The following is a 22269-nucleotide window of genomic DNA, read 5'->3' as shown; positions in this document are numbered from 1 at the left end:
TGTGCACATCTATGTCTCTCTTCAGCCCCATTTATTTTCTCGTGCTCACTCTTTCACACATCCTCGCTTGCTCTTGCATATTCTGTCTGACTACTCTATTCAATAACGGTTCAGAGGCATTATGTTTAGATCAAAAAACATTTTAACAAGGTATATACATTAAAAAAAGTAAATATAATTTACAATAAATACATGAAACCAGTAAACTTTTTTTCCAGGGAACCGCTTTTAAAAAAATGCCAATTAACAATAGTCCTGATTTATACATTGTGAGAAGAACAAATCTGTGTGTAAATGAATGTTCAGCAGAGATATCAACTTTGTTTTATTCATATACACATATGTTTAAATATGTCCAAATAAAACATAATAAATGCATTTAGGTGGAGTCAACAGGCAACATCTCATTCTTTTAATTTCCTCTCATCAGTTAAACAAACTGACTTGTGTTTTAAGTAGACTACAATGATCAGAACGGTACGAACATTCAAGCTTCCTCATGTGGCTCAAAGGTGTTCAGCAGATATAAAAGTTAAATAAAAGACGGTGGAACAAATTCTGCAAATCGATTAAAATGTGACCCAAATAAAATGTCCTGCGATTGAAACGGTCGGGATATACAAGACATAACTAGTTACTAATAACTCAAATATAGTTAGACATGTTCAGCAAATATCATTTGTTGCTTTGAGAACACACTTGCAGGTGAAAACATCCTCACTCCCAGCTCGTCAAACACCGCTGCTTGGTAAATGATGACAAAGAAAGCCCAAAAAGACTTTTTCCCATAGCCTTTACTCAGCGGCTACATTTAAAATTGTAAAATCATTGTGTCCTAAGAGTTGTAAAAAAACACATGAATCCAGAGTTATTTTTCTTCGGCCGTTCATGTGACTGAGCCTGAGAACGAGGCGGGACCATGAGCTGGGAGGCGGGTTTAAATGAATTGCCAGCGTGCTTGCTCTATGGGCCCCGTGGATAGGGAAGATCCCGGGAAGATACTCGAAAGTCAAACTTTTGACCCTGAGCAACTTTCCTAGGAATGAATGGGGCATAGCCTTCGGCGCTGTATCCAGTTCTCTTTTTGCATCCATGACACTGACTCTGTCTTCGGCAAACGTATCTGCCCATCTGTCAGCAGCAGCTCCTGGGGAGCTGAGTGGACAGCTGCTCGCTAACCTGCCATCACCAGGCTGAGTGACAGCAGACATTTACTGAACCAAAATAGTTTTCATGTCGGCGTCATTGGAAGAAATCAAATTGATTTTATTTCCCCGCGTACGGTATAGCGAGTGAGGGGAATATGCCTGAAGTGTAACAGGCGAGCCTTGGTCAATGAATATAGATATGGTTAATAAGTTAAAAACACATACACAGCAAGATATTTGTGTGATTCAAACAGCTGTCGGTGCAGATTACGCTTCACTAAAACCAATAAAAAACGCGGGGGTTTTGATGGCCAGTCAGAGGCAGTAGGTTTGAACTACTTTCCAAGTAAACATCACCTTCGTTTATAGGTGCAATCCAGTTAAAACCTATAGGCTATGAGGCAGTGGCCAGAGTAGTGTCTAGCCTGCCAAAAAGCAACGGAAGCTTAAGATCTTGTTTTGGTTTGGAGCGGAGAGGTCAACTCAAGAAGGCTCCGGGGGTTTCGAGCTACATGTGTTACTGGTTTTGGCTGCCTCGTGTGTGAAACGTTAGGCTTTTTGATACACACACACTGTGCCAGTGGTTAAAAGCATTTTTAGCTGCAGTGGGTTAAAAAGTTTGCCCTTTCTGATACTGACGATGAGAACCATCCAGCATTACCTGAAGGCCATGCCATGTTGCGTGGGGAAAGTGACGTGGCAGCCATTGATACCCCGCCCCCGCTTGTAGCCCTGCATGGACCTTAAGATTTTATCGTACTTAATTTAGTATATTGTAAAATCTGATTTTTTCAGGTATTTCACCGTCAAGAACAGCAGAACCCACTCAACCTGTTTGTTATCATGACAGGGCATCTTTCTCTCTCTGCGGCCAAGTTCTCTGCCATCATTGCGGTTGTAGTTGAATTATTTCTCGGTTCACTCGATCCAATCCCCGCTGAAAGCGTTTTTTTTTTTTTTACCTGTGTAGCTCGCGCATCTCACGGAACAGATACACTTCTGTTATATAAACTCTATGAATCCACACTGACCTCCAGGGGCGCGGCCAGACACGTTTTTGGAGGGTGGCCCAAGTCGGGCACAGACTTATGAGCGGGTGACATTTAAACAGCATTTAATGCGAGTTGCCAAAGACCATGAGCCGGATTTATTTTTTTTATTTGTTTCCAAACAAACATGACCTTAATTAATGTGAGACTCAGTCTTATTCTGCAACTTGAAGACAACATTTTTGAACATTGTCTTTTTCCAATCTGAAATGCCTGATTTTGAAGTGAAAAGAGATTGTGACGCATTAAGCACGGAGGGGCGTTTGCATGCATAACGGTCGGCTGAATCCTTCCGTTGTAAGTATTTGAGCCATGAATACAGCTTGCACCACAATGGATTGAATGACCTCCTCTTCTCACTTGTGCGCTTCAGATCACACTGGAAATGCAACCACTTAAAAGAGGATCTTCTGACCTTTGTATGTTTAAAAAGAAAACACACAGGGCGTCTGAAAAAAAACGCTGCCATGTCTTTGTTATCTGGCCAATTTTGACAGCCCTTTTGGTCCGTGCCCTTTGGCATCGGAGATTGATTCACTTGGTATCCTTCTCGTGTTAGTTTTGGTGTAAGGACCGCGTGTCCACATGCGCTCTTTACATGCATAGTGTCTCTTCAAAATAGACGTCCAATTTCACGGGGAGTTAGGTTTAGGAAACGATCAGGGTTGACATTAACGTGACCAACAACGCACGTGACTAGCAAATCACGTGAATCATGCCACTAACGAGTCACGGGACTAACGAAGCGTTTTAGTCCAACAGGGCCGGTCAAATGGGTCAAGGATGAGGGAGATTGCCGCTGACATGTCATTGGTGGCCACACAGTCACAATTACCTCCGTCACTTAGTACATTGTGGAGCTGACGTCTGAAATATGAACCTAACACTCATTTGCTCAACAACACAGAAATCCCTGAGCAGTCAAAGGTGTGTTTATGTCAGCATGAGATAAAGAAAAAATAAGACATGTACTGTTTCCTTATCTGTATAATACATCTGTAAACAGCTGTCTATTCCTACCCTACATGCTGCAAGAGCATCAAAACCACCAGCAATGCCATTAGTGTAAACAATGTGCCGCGAGTTTCTTTTGACAATGAAATGTCATTGGAGTCCGTTGTGGCTCCCATGCTGGTATCGGCGCCCACCTGTGTCTAACTATGTATCAGAACACCCTGGGGGTGACTGCATCGGATTCTACAAGGTACCACCGCGTTGGAAACACAATGGTGCACTCGCTGCTCTCCTGTGGGGCCCTTGGTACTTCTCTAATAATCTACCCAGCATGTGTTTATCTTTGTTGGACCAGGTTGTGTGGAGGAGGCGGTCGGAAGAGGAAGGCAGACAGAATCCTGCCAGCCTGTATGTTAGGAGACTGCAAATCCTGAGGGACTGCTGGCTTTGTCTGGCCGTGTGTTCTTGTGTGTTCTTGTGTGTGTGTGTGTGTGTGTGTGTGTGTGTGTGTGTGTGTGTGTGTGTGTGTGTGTGTGTGCGTGCGTCTGAGAGACAGAAGTGGCAGCAATACAGTTATGCAAACATGAATTATGGTTGTACTTGCACAGACACACACAAACACACACACACACACGCACACAAAACATTTAATTGCCAAAAAAAAAAAGAGTCTCTCCCGGGCTCCATTGTGTCTAATGTGTTCAACGTTAATCTTACCCTTTGGGGACATTTGCTGTTGTGTTAATTACACACCACCAGGAGCCCTCATTAACACACATACAAATACGTGCACGCACCAGCACACACACAAACACACTACGTACACAATTTAGGTTCGCGCGAGTAAAAGCACAGATTAAGTGAGGCAGTCCAGTATGGGAAAAGCAAAGCTGATGAGGCATTTACAGAGAGTGGGGTCATTCGAGACTGGCCTGAGGTCAGACCATCCCACACCTTTAATGAACAAACCAAGCCTCAGATGTAGAGAGGGGTTCATGGGCCCGAGTGGCCGGCGCGCCCTGCTTAGTCATCCATTACACCGCTGGCTCATCACATCCTGGCACAGGCCTTTGCTCTCACCACTGCATGAGCTTTGGCTAATGCCGGTAAAGTAAAGCAAACTGCAACCGTGACACGCAAACAATTAACCCCAGAGTATTTTTACTGGCCCGCCTGCTCATTACAGTCTGGCTGCCGACTGCATCCATTAAAAGCAGGGAAAGATAACGGAACATTAACACAAACTAAACAACAAACTGCAATTTGTTTGTCTCACTCAAGTCAAACTGCTTTAGGGAGCGCAAAAGGAGAGCATTGTGAGACGCTTGTTTTTCACCCCCGGAAGCCCCCTCCTGGAGGGTGGACCGCTAATGTCAGGGGAAGAGTAATGGGCTACAAGCGCTTTCACACTACTTGTCAGCATTCACCCATTCACACCCATTCACACCCATTCACACGCTGATGGTAGGGGCTACAATACCCACCGTCAGGACGAACATTCAGTTAGTTAGTCCGTAGGCACAGCTACGGGAGCTACGGGTTAAGTGTCTTGCCCAAGGACATATCGACATGCGACCGGGGATCGAACCGTCGATCCTTTGATTGAAGGACGACCCTGCTTTCCACTAAGACACAATACAGCTGTAGCATATTTGTAAAAGATGTATAGCATTTCAATAAATTGAAAGAAATTGAGAAATTGCCCCAGATCAATTGGCACGTGTAATAGTTGAGTGAAGGGGAATATGTCAAAAATTAAACACCTGGCCATTTGCCCTAATCAGTGAGACAATGAGGGTGAATGCATGTACATCTGTATAGGCACATTTGTTATGGTTGTTTAACAATCTTCTTTTAAACACGTCTGTGTAGTGTCTACTAAGAGGGGTCATCATGCACTCTCAGGGCGTACATCGTGGCTTACAGATGCAACAGCAATGTACAGTATGTGGTTTCTTATGCAACATGAAAACATGATCAAAATGAAGAAGAAGATAATGTATACAATAATGTGAGCAAGATGTGATCCATACGGAAGTGTTAATTGACATCGTATCCACATTGATATTCCTCCAGCTCAAATCTCCGTTCCAGTGCGCCGGAACTTTAATACAAATTGTAATATGTTCATCACATTCGCATCAGACATAAAATATTCACTGCGTTCCGCCGCTTAGTGTGATTAAAATAAGAATCAAGGCGTATCAATCCTCTAAGGTTAATTTGTCTTACACAGTGCATCTGTGGACTCTTTCCATCCTGGGGATGCCTGTGGCCTCAGAAAGGTTAATAAGCTGCTTTACCTCGGCCACGGATGGATTGGAAGAGAGTTGAAAAGGTGAAAAGAAAGACCAGGAGAGCAGAAACACCTTAATGCAAATCCACACTGTCAAAGTAATCTGTCTACTCTTTAAAACCACCGTTTTAACAGTTTCCACCCACGGCTGGATCTGTGTGCTTTCCATGCAGCGTAACATTTATCCATGGACTCGACAACCGTCAGCCCGCATGTAACAATGAGCAGCTGGGGTCAAAGGTGTGGACAGGACGTGGTGATGATAAATCACCTGCTGGAATATATTGTTCAGTGGTCGGCCTGCCTACACGCGGATTTTAATGTCGGATGAGTGAATGTTTCAGGGAAATGTGCTCGATTTGGCGTAGCATTGCAGCTGACTTCAGCGTGCTTATTTATACAGTGAAAGCAAATGCAAAATTCCCATGGCCCTGCCAGTACCATGAAGTGTCACTGATGTAGTTTTCACTTGCTTGCATGTGTGGGTGGAGCAAAAGTGCAACAACGGTGCAACACCACGGAAAGACCTAAAGCGTAACACGCTAAGTCTGAGTGAGGCTTCACAGCAGGCCCAGGCAACCTCGGAGTTTGTGAATTTTCTGTTTGTTTGTACAGTAAAAGGCCGGACCAAAGGCAAACAACAAGCCATTAAACCATTCAAATAATAGTTCACACTTACAGCAGTTGTTCCATCCTCTTCACATTCATCACAGAACGGCTTTAGATTTATTTTTTTCTGCTTTGTTTCAACAGTATACTGTGTTTAATAAAACATGATCCAAAGAAGGAAACAGTCTGCAAATGCTGCAATTCAGAGAAAGTCTCTCCCCCCCCCCGAAGGCGTCTGCAGTGCAACAATAAATAACACACATCCATTTATCTATCATTTCTCCTGCACAAAACAGTATCCGTATGCCTTGTTCTCTCGATTTAACACGTCAACTTTTAAATGATCATTTCACCATTCATCTTCTTCAGAGGCTGCAAGAAGACAGACAAAAGGGAAGTATAACATATGGAAAATAAAAATAAAGCTGTTCAAAAATAACCATACATGCTTGTTAGATGAGTGAATTCATTATCAGGAGCTTTGAAAAGTTATTTTTTTACCATCCTTCTCTGTTTAAGAGAGACGGAGGTCAGGAAATTGGAAGAATAAGTGAAGAAAAAAAAACTTTAAAAGCTGATACCAAGAGGATAAACAGAACAAGAGACAAACATTCAGGAGGACAAAGGAATACAGACAGATGTAAAATATGCATGCTGTGGATGCTGTAGCGGAAAAAAAAGAGGGGAAGATACTGACTTAAAGTTCAAGAGAGATGACAGGGAGGTAAAGACGGTGAAGAGTAAAGAAAGGCGGAGGGGGAAGTGAGCAGAACGGGGAAACTCAACATTAATTCCCTCGTACGTTTTTGGACTGAATCCTTCCTTTCTCTATTGAGGCGATTTGAGTTTCTATATGTTGAAATGGAATTGATGAACACCTCAAACCTCCGTTTGATTGTTTGCAGGTAGAAATACGATATTGTTAATGAACAAAGACACCCAAAATGGCAAATGGCACTTAAACCTCTGGTGAAAAGCTGCTTCAGTAATGAAATATTCAGGACAAACAAATCATACAAGAGGAAGACACATATTGCTAAATTAGCTGTCTCAAAATCACCGGAGCCTATTGTTGTGTTTTATTAGCTTTTTGAATGTTTTATCTTCATGCACATTATACAAAAAAAACATCAATAAATCAAAATCTACCAAATCAGACTCAAACAGCTACAAAATTCATAACGTTATACAATTGAGTATCCCAACTTTAACAATTTCCGTTAAGTGTTTTTGTTGTGTTGCTTTATCTCCTTTTTTCTTTCCTTCAGGTGACTGAGGATAACAGACTGTAATCAGGCTGCTCTGTCTACCTCACTCTCCCTTTGCCTCATCGCAACCTTTTCTGTCTGTGCAGTAATTTGGCATGAGAAGTCATGATTGTTTATATTCAAGGAGGCAGCATCTTGAGCACGCAGGGCTCTGATTGTTTACCCATCCTGCATGTGACATCGAGGTTGTTCTCCCCCCCCCCCCACTGTTCCTCTGTCTCCTCTCTGTCCAGACTGATTGTCGAGTATCACCCCCTGGCCCACTTGTAGTCACAAACCAATTCCACCAAAGACAAATTAAACTTAATGCCATGTAACAAACTCAGCGGGCCGCTGTGCACTGTCAGGCATTGTGTTAGCCAGCGGAGCGACGGGGCTTGTGTGCACTTTTTCTTTTTTTTTTTTCTTTTTTTTTTTTTAATCGGTATGGAAATCATGAGTCGACATGGAGCCGGATGCTTCGCATATTTGGAGAGGTCGGAGTTAGACGTTTAAAACTGAGATAGTAAAACATTTGCAATTACAACTGATGAATTCTGTCAACTGCGTGGCCGTCGGAGTTTGTGTTCAATCTTATTTAAGAGGACTTTAAGAAATACAGCAGGTGATTGAGTTGTAACAGCTTGAAAAGCAAATGTGTCTGCAGGCCTATGAGAGAAAAATAAAAAAAAGCTAACCATTGCTTGAGACGAAGAAGAGCTATCCGCCCCTGAAATTAATACCTGGCAAGAAGAGTGAAAACAGAGCTGTATGAGTTGCTAATAGAATGTTGAGTGTCACTGAAACACTCAGCCCCTATAGAAATGTATGAAGAAATCAGAGCAATAGAAAAGGCTTTTCACATTTCTCATGATAAATATTGACAAATATGTGCATTTCAACCATTTTCTCGAATAGTTACTCATTCAAAACAGCCAATCCTGTACATATCCACACGGTGAACAGTGAACCTTCACACGTCAAGTAAAAGAAACCCACTGCTCTCGTACTCGGAGCTGGATTAGATATGCACTCCCTACTCTGCTGTCTAGGATCATGGGGGTAAGTTAATGAAGCTCTGCTGGGGCTTTTCCATGTGAAAAGCTCCAGTGACAGCGCTGACATTGTCCTCCTTTTAAACGCAAGTCCCATTGTTAATAAGCATCCTATCACTCAATTAGGCACGCTCGCAGACACTAAATACATACTACACGGGGACATAAACAACGAATGCACACACCTCGCAAAACACACACAAACTGAACACATCTTTCCTTTTGTTTTTTAAAACCAAGCATCACTTGAGTATAATAGACACTGTTACAGGTTCATATTGTATGGGGTGGTAGGGGGGGGGGGGGGGGGGGGATGGTTGTTATTATGCATGACGTAACACATATGGTAATTCTGGTAAATGCCATGTAATGGAAATGGTGAGGGAATATGGTCCAGGTCTGGATGCGAAAGCACAAACACAATTAGCAAAACCCCCCCAATAAATAGAGGTTTAACATTTAACGATCAAAATGAATTATTCAATTCAATTTTATTATTTAATTATGTTTTGAACTAATACATTCAGGACGGGAACTTCTCTTGGATGCTCAGTGCGCTTCTGTTTGAGTCACTTCCCAGCCTTTTTTGTCCCAGTGTCCTTGTTCCAGACTTATCGGTATTCAGTGTGTGAACGAACATGCAGCTCGCTGTATGGGCTCTCTGAGTATACAGAACAGCTGCAGACAGATGGAGATGCAGAAAATAAAAATAAAAAAGGATAAATAAATGGGATCCCTTCGATATATTGTCGATAAATTACATCGACAAAGTGAAACGCAATATATTCTGAGGGCCAGTGGAGAATTTGATTAAAAAAAGACAACATAGAAAGATTGATATGTCCCAAACGTGTTAGATGAGGTTTTCCAGCGAGCGGGAAAAAGAAATAAAATATTTAGATGCACAGGGGATATTTATTTTTGAAGAGACAGATTTTGACGAACATTACAGTGTACACGAAGGCGCATTAAAGTTAGCAGGGTGTAGACTGGGAAGGCTGCAAGCGGCAGGTATCAAAGGAAGCTAATATTCAGAGGGCTAAAGTTAAAGTGCACCGTGATAGCCAGAATGGCTCTCATCTGAGAAGAGAAGATTAAAATCAGTGGGATATCACAGCAAGGCAATATGAAGTAAAAATGAGAGGAAATCGCTCTCCCTCCCTCCCTCCCTCCCTCCCTCCCTCTCACAGACACAGATGCACACGCACGTAATATAGTCTCCTACAACAAACCAATTACATGTCATTAATATTTAAGAGACTAATTTCCATTCATATGTGATATATTAAAAATGTGCTGGGATGAGCAAGGAAAAGGGCTGACCCTGAGATATTCACAGTGGGCTGATTGCCCCAAACAGACAGTAATGAACATCAGGCTGTTTTGTGTTTTAGTGAGACAAATGTCTCCCGCCTGTGCCAGCAATGAATGCCCTATCTTCTAAAATGAGGGAAATGGTACCATTTGAGGCCTTTCTTCTCCAAAATGTGATAATATCCGCTTTGGTTTGCTTCAAAGTAATAACGGGCATTTAATCCGGAATGCATGATTTGCTGGTGTGAGGAAAGGTCTCGGGTCATTCTAAACAATTCACCGAAGGGAAACATCTCTCCACTCACAGACACTGATGACAGTTTAGAAAATGAGCATGTGGTAAAAATGACAATTGTGATCTTGTTTGTGGGACACTGCAGCTGTTAAACAACGAGCCTGAGAGAGTGTTTTTTTTTTTTTTGTAACTAGGCTGCTGGCCCTGACACCAGATGGCCGTTCGCACGTCCAAAGAGATGATTCCAGAAGCAAGCAGAGGAAAAGGAGATAAGAGAAGAGAAAGGGAGCGATGGCAGGAGAAGAGAAGCCGAGGATAAAGACGCAGAGGAAGCTGCCTTGGCGAAAGCACCATCCTCTCAATTAACAGCATCCGTAACAAACAGCCCTGCTCTCCAGGGAAACATGGCAAACCATCGAGCCTGACTCCCCAACACTTTGACATAGAACGTATCAAAAGCTTATCGTTGTACACAGGCTATTAATACAAGGCTAGACTAGTCCACAGTGGGCTGCAGTGTCTTGAGTTAAGCTTAAACTCATTAGACAAAAGCCTTTATTACATTGTGACTATCTGAGAAGGCAGAGCTCCAACAGTAGTCTGGGGACAGTGTGCGTTTTTGTCAAGAGCAACAAGCTTTACAAAGGTTTCTATCAACAAGACTTATTGTTAGCGAATGAATACAGCTTAATAGGATTAAAATATTTTGAGTGACACTTATAGTGTCTACAATTGCTACTGTGTTCCGTGAGCCAAAACTTGTATCCATAGACTCGTATTGAACATACACCTTAGGGCCCCAGAGCACAGTGTGTGCTGGTCGGCAACAGTTTTCTTGCCTGACTGAGAGGTTGCCGAGTGTCATGTGGGGTGGCTGACCATGCGTGAGTGTGTTTGATCTGGTGGCCGGGTCAGCCCTGATGTTAACAGAGTTATTAGGGGACTTATTAGGGAGAGTCAGAGAGCCAGCTAAACCCCCCACTGATTCCATCATTACTGCCGTTGTGGCAGGGTCATTACCGCCCTGCTGCCGGGGCTTTGTAGCAAGGATTGAGAATCTGCTGGTGTGCACAGCACATTGGCTCAGTGGGAAGAGGATGTGTGTGGAGTTGTAGGGACAGAGGTAAAGGAAAATGGGTGTCAAGAGTGAGGAGAACTCCTGAGGGATTTGAATCCCATGTGATGAGGGGTTGGATGACTGCAGCCATCACGTGTAGTAAGGTGTTAACCAAGATACCTTTCCAGGGCTGACCTTTACAAGCACGATATCTTTTTTTATTTTTTACAGAACATGATGGTGAAGTAACAAAATAAAATATAATGGCTTAAAGTTCAAATCAAACTGTTAAAAACTGCACATGTTGTAATTTAGACGTCAGTAAAACATGATGTGCAAAAATCTGCTTAAACTTCTCCAGGCAAAGAACTCCCTTGATATACACTACAACATTATTTGATGCCTCTCTTTTCCTTTCTTTCTCTCAAGCGGTTTTGAAATTGATTTCCAAAAGGTGCTGTTTGGTTTGGTAACACTTTTTCCCCGTCCCCTCCGGCCTTATTCGCATGTTCATTAGTTGCCTTGCCATCATTAACACGGAGGCATGCTGGGAAAGAAAGTCCCAATGACCCTGCTCGCAGGGGTGGCATGCATCCTCTGATTCCTCCTTCAGAGTGCACATGCATCTTCATTAGGCCTCTGTCTCTCCCTGCAGAAGTATGGCTGTCATTGACTTTCAAACCATGAAGTGTACCAACAACCCCTTTGATGAAACCTTAAAGATTCTATAATATATTCATGTTTACAACATGGCTGCAACCCCGAAATAGATGCATGCACCTCATAGCATAATCATTTGTAGAGGTTTAATATTCACAAATTGTTGTCTAGGTTATTCTATAGCGAAACATACAGTGTACTCAGGGATTTCAGTTGTTGTTGAGTTACCTCCCTTCTTTCGCGGTGTTGTTTCTGCTGAGAAGCCTAGACATCGCCATTACAAAGTGGCATATGCCCTTTGTCCATCAGCAATTGGTGCGTGCAATGGAGGAAACATTTTGGAAGAAAGGGGGTGTGAAGTTTGCCAACATCAATCTTGTTTCAAATTGAACTGCAAAGTTCCAGCTGAATGAATTGCCTTTCAAATGCAGCAGGCCATGGCTACACACATTCAATCCCGAAGTGAATCTGATTTGATCCCAAGAGCCATACAAAGGCACAACCCACTGATTGATAAAGCGCACTGAGGGGAGATGAGGGTAAAAGAAGAAAAAGGGAGCGCCAAGTCAATGGAGAAGAGCATAAAGAAAAAAGAAATAAGCCGATACAGTCAAGCGAAGGCAGAGAAGAGGGGAAAGGACAAAGAAAAGAAAGCAAAAGGGTAAAAACTGTTTTTATGGAAATGAAATAACTCGATGACGTCGCCACGTTGATATACAGCGTCTATTTAATGTCCCGTATATAAGTTCAAAAAATGGGAAAACCCAGGGTGGTGAGGGAGAGCAGATAGAGATGTGTGTCTTTGATAACAGATCGCTCAGCTCTATGTGTGGGTGGTAACAATTTTCCGATCACAAAGCACTTGATGGTGCCAAAGGTGGAATACTTGCCTTGACATCAGCGACTGAGGTGGAGCTTTAAGTGCAACACATTTTCATCTCACAGGAGAAGGCTGCTGTATTTCCCCACGCGAGAACAGGATGCAGCAAAGGAATACAGAGAGTAATACAATTACAAAGAGGATTAATGCTCACTGCATAGAAGCTATAGAACCACGTTCAAGCTCAAAAATAAGATTTATCACCGAGTTGCTCTGTAAATTAACAAAAAGCTTTATTGTAATTTTTACTGCAACAGAGTTTTATTAGCTTAAACTGGAAGGATGAATCACAGTGGCTCTATTGATATATCAGCACAGCAACATAATTACTTATTGTATATATGTGAAAATAATTAAACCGCTTCTTGTAAATTCCTATTTCATTCTGCAGAGCTGTATTACCGTTGGCTACAAACAAGCGGCTACAATGGACAGTGATTTAGATTGCAAGTTTAATTCGTTATTTTTTTGTTTTTTAAACACGTGGTTGCCTGCGCTGACCCGAAGTGAGTTCCACATTGATGTCCCCATTATACCTTAATCTGCGGCCTTCAGACCTAATAACTGACATATGTGTTGAATTGAACGGGCCAAAGAACCATCACATTGTAAATTACAAAAGAAAAAAAGTAACTTTTTAGAAGATTGAAGCTGAGGTTGAAATCCCTCCTGACTATCATTTCCTTTTCTTGGAAAAACTCATTAAACAGTGGGACTCATAAAAGCAGCAGGGGAGATGACAGTCTTGCATTCTCGGTTGTTTTAGAGGCCTCTGAGTGTAATAAGCATCTGAAAATTGGGGGCTGTTAAAGTGATTCTTTTTTTCTTTTTTTTCTTTTACTGCTAAAGTGTTGTTCTTCAACAATGCAAGTAACAAGCAAGAATCCCAAGGAACGTGGAGTTAACAGACGCCTCTTTCACCAATTTCTGAGGGCTGCTCTGCAGGGAAGGCATTTACACCTGCTTGCCTCATCTTTCACGATACACTAGTCCCCCGAAGTGTGCTTTACTTATAAATATCCACGACGAAGATGTGGCAAAGATGAAAGTACCACAAGGCAGCGGAGTAAAATACAACAACAAACGTGTACTGAAGGTACGTGAGTGTGTGTGCGTGTGTGTGTGTGTTATTAAAAAACAGGGGCAATACCGCAGACAAATGAAGTCAGTTTTCAGAAGTGACACGTTTGTCAAATCAGCAGAAAGGATTTATGGTCCGTGGCCACAATAAGAGGTTACAATGAGAGTACAAGACCTCAGGAATTAATCTTGCAAGACTCCGTCTCTCCACCTGATCCTCCGAAGCCGCTTTAAACTACATCCAATACCAGTTAACCAATTTGACTTGAGATGAAGGAATACTCACTTCCCAAAAAGGTCAGATTCAAAACGGAAATAAAGCGGGGATCTTTTCGACAAAGCGTTTCATGTTCAAGCACACTTATTGTTGCATATCCTCAGATGGCATCCATCTGAAAGACGATACTGCATGAATCATGTAACAGAGGAAAGAGGAAAAACAAATGAACTATCTCATTTTGGGAAGATTCCATCTAGCACCTTTTTTTTTACAGTACCATCTACATCAAAGGCCTACTCATCGGCTTTCAACTTCGCTGACGGGAGGGGGGGATATCAAACATTAAACAGCATTTTTCATTCATGAGCAAATCATGTTCTCTTTTAACAATAGAGGGAAAAAGAGCTGATTCAGTGAAGTCGCTGCAGGGGTAATTGATAGGGATCCAGCAAAGGTAACTCCCAGGGGAAATGCTGGATCATGAATTCCTACCCTGCCAGCGGGAATACGGACTATCTATAGTGCCTTTTTTTTTTTTTAAAGCCCAGTGGGTGAGAAAGTGAATTTAATAAAGAGTCTAAGAGGACATTTAAAGCTGAATTAAAGGCATGTGTCTGTGGACCTCCGAATGGAAAGTTGTATTTAATCTTAAGAATCTATTTGAAAATGTATTTTTATAGCAGGTGTGCTCTGCAAACATGCTGCTTTGCTGCTTAACCAACAATGAATATGAAATGCATTTCCCCTCGATAACAAAATCGAATAGAAGAGCAAAAAGTAAGACAATTAATTAGGTATTGCAAAGGTTTCATGAAGGTCTGACTCAGTCACTTCAGAAACGACGCATGTTGAAATATAAAATGTCTGGCAGATATCCTCCGGGGAGAGAAGAGAGTCTCATCCCTGCAACTTCATTCAGCCTCGCAACAACCCAAAGTCTACTTCCATCTGTATTATTCCGGCAAATCACTTTGCGGCAGCTGAGGCAGAAATGCTATTTATTTCACAGAACAAAAAAGAGTCAAGTCTAGTTTGTAGACCTGGAGGCTGTGAGAAAGACGGAGAAAGAAGCTGCTGGCGGGCTTGACTGGTGTCCAAACAGACGGCGGGGATATGGGAAAAGTTGGTGGATTCTGTATAGTTATGTCCACACACCCTGACAGAGCTCAGATTTGACTATTCTGCGCTTGACAGGGCTCTGACTTCTCCCCTCCTACTGCTGCCAGAATTAGAGGGGTGTGCTATACACATGCACACAGACTGTCAAAGAAGTGGAAAACACTCAAATTGCCATGGGAGGAATACATCAAGTGCCTTCACACACACCGTCTTTTCCATGCTAAAACAAACTTGCTCTGTACTGCCTTTGTTATTCATCAGCAAGTTAGGTAGCCTGGTTGTGTATCTGAGAAACAAACTGGCCGGGCCAAGAAAACTCCCAGAGCTTCCTTCACAAAAAGCCTCCCATCTTCCCCGATGGAAGATTGGCCTACTGGACTGGAAAAGGCAAGAAGCAAACCAAGCATAACTTCCCTCGGTTCACACATATGAGTACCAGTTCAAGTTTGTGCACGTCCACGTGCACACACAAGAACACTGATCTGAACCTAATCCAACGGGTACAAAGAACACATTCAATGTGCAGCCACATCGCATTCTATCTTTCTCAAAGACAAAACCATAAAAAAAACACTGCAGCAAAAGCATCAGGATCGGTAATTGGCTCAGATGTTTGACTTGAGAGCATGAATAGATGGTTTTAAATGCAGTGGGAAAAGTGCTTGGTTTAAAGATAATTACCATTTCAGAGAGAAAAAATGGCTTCCTAAAGTGTCAGAAGATGAAAGTGGCTTGGCATCTCTTGCCCGAGAGGCTAAATGAAGCATGTGTGTGTAGATTAATTAAGGAAAGAGTGAAGAGAGATGACGCCTCCTTACCTTTGCTCTGCGAGGAGAAGCAGAGGGAGAGCTGAGCAAATAGGTCAGGATTCTCAAACTTCTCTTCTTTGACTTTGATCCAGAAGCAATTCTCTGCCATTTCCTGAGGCACTATCTGCAATGACACAAGGATTCCATTATCACCACAATCAGAGACCGCCATTCCACCAACCTGCCACTCAAAAAGTTATTCTCACTTGAGATAGGGTTTGTGTGTGTTTTTTTTTTTTTCTTTTTCTGTGTGTGGACGCACACATGTCCTTGCGTGTGCATCCGTAGCAAGCACAACAAACAAAAAGGACCAAAAGAGGAGCCTGCAGGGTTAAAGACACTCTTACGTGGGAGGACAAATCGCAGGGGTATGACCGCGTCAAAATGATAACGCGTGGATAGACCCTGACTGAATCATTCACATCAAAGCACTTGATGACCTCCCTGAAATGAATGAAGTATGTGAATTTCAGTTTGCAGCACAAAACATCAGCAAATCTGTTTATACACTCCTCCTAAGCAGCCGAGCACCTACACACACACACACACAGCGAGGTGGTAGCGGGCCACAGGGATCCCTTCACACCCCCGATCTTTCATTCCCTCCACACCGCTCAGCGGGCAAGAGAGTAGGAGCGCACAGAAATATTCAGACGTAAACAAACCCATCTGACATGCTGCAGTTATTACTACTGGAGCTAATAATGTGTGTGACACTACAATCTGCTGTACATCGTGTTTAGTGCTACGGTGAGAGCTCTTAACAAGGGCCTTGACTAGCTGTTGGCCTGCTGCACTGTTGCCGTTAACCTCCATAAAACCACAGTAATTACAGACTGGAAGAGTTCCCGCTGAAGCTGGGCAATCATTCCCAAGTCCATGTGAAAATGTTGTCGAGCAATGATGCAGAATCCTACAATGGCTATAATAGGTGCGCTAATGGGAGGCTTATGAAACTTTCAACATGAGCTGGTGTTGGTGTTGAGTGTAGATGACCTCTGTCCACGTACGTTCTCTCATACCACCCACTCAAGTCATGAAGAGCAGTTCATGTGTAAATTAGTCGATCTTTCAATTAGGCTGCAAGAGCCTAATTCAGATGAAGTGGTGAAACACTATAGTGTGATGTAGCAAAACATTCAATAATGTGATGTTTCAAGTTTTACATTCAAACATTACCACCACCATTAATCCTACTACTACTACTACTATATATGATTATATAATATATATATATATAATAACAATAACAATAATGATTATTATTAATACAGCATATCTAGCCACAGCTAGTCCCAATCATTAAAGTCAGCAGTAATCCCCTTATATATTTAAAATACATTATAATATGTTTCTGGTCTACAAAACTGTAAAAGGCCTGACACAAAATTATTAAATTCAAAATATGTAAAAGGTATATTTTTATTCAGTTATTGAAGACTTCATTCACTCAGGTACAAGTGTACAAGGGCATTGGAAATCATGTGCGCATCTTTCAGTCAAGTAAATACTGAATTACAGACTTTAAAAGCTTCAAAATATGTAATATAAAGCTATTCTCAATCTACTTTATTTACAGTTGTGTGTCGCTATAATCTACATCCTTCTATGTATAAGCTGTCTCTCAACTACAACGAGTGGAAAACAAAATCCAGTGAGGTGATTTCCACATCCAACATGAAATGCTGCTGACAAGCAATACAGGGAACAGTGTAGGTGGGAAAACAAGAACGGAATTAAAACATGCTGCTAAATGGGTGATTAATTAGTGATTTTAGTATGAACTGTGAATAAGGTAAAATAACATAAAAAGAAGCACTAAATAAATATATATTCACCTCTACATTTGACCTTACTCAACTCGTTCAAGAGCCAGCTAATTACTCATCGGAGATTTAACAGAATAAGTCTAATAATAAGTTTATTATCATGCCGTTAAGCACGGTTATAGATTTATTAAATTATCAGAGCAAGAAATATGTTTTGCCTGCTGTATTTTCCGCCTGTATTTGCCTTACTGGAAAAACAACAACTGCCAGACAAGAAACCAAGAAATGCCATTAGCTTCATCCTGCTAAATCCTGATACCATCACGCTCGTATCAGTTGCGGTCTTCAACATGAGTGTCACCTTTCTAACAAGGGAGCAGGATCATTGCACAAGCTGACAAAGCCATGGCGTGCGAGGATTGCCTGTTGCTACAGATGGCAAGAAAGAGACATCACCGGCTTCAAAGAGGATTTCTGCAGACTCTGAACTGCAGAAGAAAGACTCTTTGGCGATAAGTTTTATCAACATGGCAGCTGCAAAGGCAAAAAAAAAAAAAATGTCATCCATAAGCTTGTCCATTTCGACCATCCTGTGGGATCCAATGCCTCAAGTATATATTTTGACTTGATTCAGCATGTTACTGAGACCACACAAACGGTGGAGACCTGGTTGCTGCCTTTACATAGTGCTGGAAAGAGTCTATATTGCTCCACCACTGAGAACTGAGAAGACTTTCTGGACACATTTCAGCTCCATCGAGAAAAGTTTAACCATATGTGTGTGTGTATGTGTGTGTGTGTGTGTGTGTGTGTGTGTGTGTGTGCCTTTATTTGTTTCTACAATGTATTCTCTACTGTTCCATCAACTCTGTAAAAAACACTGAATTGTGTTTGTATGACATTGTGCTTTACAAAAAAAATTGAAATGAGTTTCAAAATATAAACAAGAATAAAAGCTTTGTGAATGTATCAAATGTGGATGTATGCACGGTAAAAAAAGAAATGTCTATATATTTGTGTTCATCAAAAGGTAAAGCTAAGACTAAACAAAAGAAATGTTCAATGACATAAAAAGTTGCGTGACAACCCGAATGAAGAATGCTTGTGGAAACTCACAGCCCACTTAATTAAGTGAGGCCCTGAATCCAAGGTAAATAAAGCACGTAGGTCACTTTCAGTAGAAGCTACAATATAAAGGATTAGTCACAGATGTTTTTTTTATTAGGCCTACCTCAAATCAATTTGTAACCGCACAAATTGAAGATATATTCACAGGCATAATTCAAGATTTTGCAGTGGAACCACTGATGGACTGAATACATAGCTGGTGAAAATGTATTGATGATTGTCCATGATGCCTGGTGCATACCTCTTGGGGTTTCCTGCTGGCCCTGACCAAAATAAAGATGTCATCTCTCTATGTTTAAAAACAGGGACGAGTTACAACTTGAGATAATTAACTAATGCTGAGCTTCAGCATGAGCCTGTCTCATGGTGCTCTATACGACATTTGCAATTTCCTTCATCTCATGGCATCCATGCTGCCATTCCCATATGTTTACGGATAACCTTAATTAGCACGGTAAGAGTATTTGCATTTTATTTTTTAATAGGGAGTCCATATGTAATGTCACTATTACTGTTTTTTGAAATTCTAAATTAAACAGTCGAAACAGCAGCTAGAACTAAATTGTTTATGCGTTGTTTATTTTGGCATTTGGAGGGCCTCGTATTTATTCTTCACTAATAACTTTCTTTGGGAATCACTGACACACAAATATGGAAGTAAATGCAGGGAAAGGAATAACTTAAAATGCATTCAGCACTTAAACAAAGCTGGCATTTCCCAATGTGTGTCTGAGCTCTTTCCCCTTGTGGGTGACTTGTACTGCTCCTGACTAAGAAATCACCACCATCACATTCTTTGCTCGACTGGAGGACCTCTTCTCTACTTAAAAATCCTAATGTATTCATACTTTTTTTCCCCGATTATAAGCTTCCCCCCCTGATTGTGAATATGTCACTTTAGCTACAGTACAGAAGCATGTATGTATGCTGTTTGTCAGTGTGTAAGTAGTCATCAGCTGTGCATAGGTGATGCAATAAATCATGAACTTTTAGCTTCCATCTGAGCTTCATTTGAAACTCTGTTGTCCAGTCCTCTTTTTCTCCTCTTTTTATCAAATCTCTGTGATTCATACTCTGGTCCAACATGTACGGGGTAGAGATAAAATAGGGGATCTAGGTGCGAAAAATAACAAGTATCTTTTCATTCCCCTTCCTTCTTTATACAACCAAATCATAGTTGCTCCTGGCACTCCCATACTTCCATCTGCTGCACACAGAGAAGACAGACGACTCTTGTCCCACTTAATCGACACAAGAGACACAGATTGTTTTTCCTCAGGTGGTTATGAATTCAATTTGCATCACCAAACTACAATTCCTGTGGAGGCAAGGTCAATGCACCTGCATATTAACCTCCAAACACTTCCCAGACAATGGGCATTTGCACGTCACCTCATGCACACTAACCATATGTGCAAAACCAAGAAGATAATGCACAAAAAAGTACAAATAATGTTTAAAATATCACAAAAAAACATCAGCCCCACCTGGTAATAACAAACGAAAAAAACGAAATTGTTGTTTTTCTTACTGATATTGACTGTTTTTTCTGGTTGATATTTCATACTGCTGTATGATGCCATTCATAATTTTACCTCTCGTAACACAAACGCCCACACACAGAGAAGCATTTGCATACACGGCATTTCAAAGAGTCCTTGAGGTGACAGAAATGGCACCTGTAACATGCTGCCTACAATGCAATAGTGAGCGTCGACTTGTATTTCCACATTTATTTCTCTCATTTATATGTCATTTGGTGGCTTCTTGTTGAATAAATAATGTATCACAAAAAAAACTAAATATTCCCCATTTGTCAACTTGTTCTTTAGAAATAATATTGAAAATCATGCTGAGAGAACTACTGCGCAATGCCTTCAACACATTGAAAAGTCACTTTTAAAATGTCTTTCCAGTGTAAAGCTTGATTCCACTAAAACCATTAAACATAATGTGCAGTACCATCATGATGTCAGAAGAACTAGTCTGATGTTTTGGTTACTGTCAGCAATTGAAGACAAAGACGCAAGGTCACACAAGCGTCGGCAAATAACCATCAAATTAGTGCGAAGAACTCTCGAGGCAACGGATACATTATCTACGGTAAAATAGAGCCCCCACACAAGATAGTGTCCTATTGAAACTGTATTCAAATGTGATGGAACCTTACACAGCCCAGTCTTCATTCAATTATAGTAATTGTGCAAATCCAAGGATATTTGAGTAATGAAAATTGTTTACTGTAGAATCTTTTGAAATGGGTGCTGAATGTGGAACAGGTTTAGCCTTTGGTTGATCGGTTGCTTGACGAGATTGCATTGCTAGAGTGCATTTGAATTGAGCTCCTTTTGGTTCCAATCCGCAACATCACATCTACTTATCGTGTAGGTTTACTTGAAGAATCCTGTAAAGCCAGTGCTAAATGTTTGCATGGGAAATCACCAATATTATCGGTGAGCATGAGAATATTTGCTCAGGTTACCATACCTTGATCCAGTTCACCCTCTTCATCACGGTGTCAGGCTTGTAGGTCTTCTTGGGCTCCAGTCCATAAGGCAGTTTGATGACCGGTGGAGGTGGTGGAGGCCCACCCGGGCCCCCAAAGAAAGGCGGAGGAGGTGGGGGCCCGCACCCAGGGGGTGGTGGGGGAGGAGGAGGTCCTCCACCAGGAGGAGGAGGTGGTGGTGGAATGCCAGCGTGACCAGGGAGAGGAGGGGGAGGTGGGGGAGGACAGCCACCGGGTAGAGGTGGGGGAGGAGGTGGTGGAGGAGGACCCGCTGCACCCCCCGGTAAGGGCGGTGCTCCAGGTGCAGTTGGGCCCGCTGCTATCTGTAAATAGAGAGTAGAAATGTTAATGATGGCCTACAAATCAAGTGATGCTCCCTTTGGTGTAACCTAAACATTGATATGATGTCACCAATAGCCATATTTTGTTTTGTTTTGTGCCAGTGAGGAAGCATTTTTGTGGTGTGAAAAACATTTTACTGCCTGCATTTCAGTATCTTAGTAACTGGCCACGGGCTTTGACTGTGAGTATGAGTCAATAACAAGGATTACTAGGTTCTGTGGGAGTTTTGCTTCAAACCACATGAGGAGGCCGTGTCCTGTTTTCATGTCTTTACCAACCAAAGAGATCATGATCACAAGTTTACCAACCATGTTTCTGTATGTTGCCAAGTTAACTTATATATATATATATATATATATGAGTCATGGGTCTTGACATAATGGTTGTGTATAGTATATACAGTATGAGATCCGGGCCTGTGAAGCTTATGACAGAGTAACTGTTTCATATTTTTTTTCAGTAAGTTGCTATATCTCCTAGTTTGTGTCACAAAATGCGCAATTTTGTCGTCGATGTCAGCAGACGTGATTATTAATCATATAGCCAGAAAAATGCAGAAGTGCTGCAGCTTGATTATAGTTGCTTATTGGAGCCACAATTCATATTTACACATATAAACACAACCGGTTTATCTGGGTTTATGACAGCACTACTGGAATTATATTGTAACAAAACGCCGCTTTATATGGAGAGTTGTGAATTGGCTGTGTACATTGTATGTAAATCTAAAGCAAACTGTTGGAGAAACACCTGTGACCAAATACTGTTTTAATTTACAATAGATAAGAATGT

The 22269-nt window shown here is 41.7% G+C and overlaps 1 protein-coding gene across 2 annotated transcripts in view; it reads right to left on the bottom strand.

The window, feature by feature from the left end:
• diaph2 (diaphanous-related formin 2) overlaps window positions 1-22269 on the bottom strand; it is a 345406-nt gene that overhangs the window by 190483 nt on the left and 132654 nt on the right. For both annotated transcript variants that reach the window (XM_076102904.1, XM_076102905.1), the window contains 2 exons: window positions 21117-21458; window positions 15742-15856 (listed from right to left, as the gene is read on the bottom strand). In XM_076102904.1, coding sequence (XP_075959019.1) covers window positions 15742-15856; window positions 21117-21458 — 457 coding nt within the window. The remainder of the gene's footprint in view (window positions 1-15741; window positions 15857-21116; window positions 21459-22269) is intronic.

Source organism: Anarhichas minor, unplaced genomic scaffold, assembly GCF_050575085.1.
Source record: "Anarhichas minor isolate MPS153535 unplaced genomic scaffold, ASM5057508v1 ptg000028l, whole genome shotgun sequence".
NCBI lineage: Eukaryota > Metazoa > Chordata > Actinopteri > Perciformes > Anarhichadidae > Anarhichas > Anarhichas minor.
The sequence above is the reverse complement of the archived record's forward strand: the minus strand, read 5'-3'. Positions and strand labels throughout refer to the sequence as shown.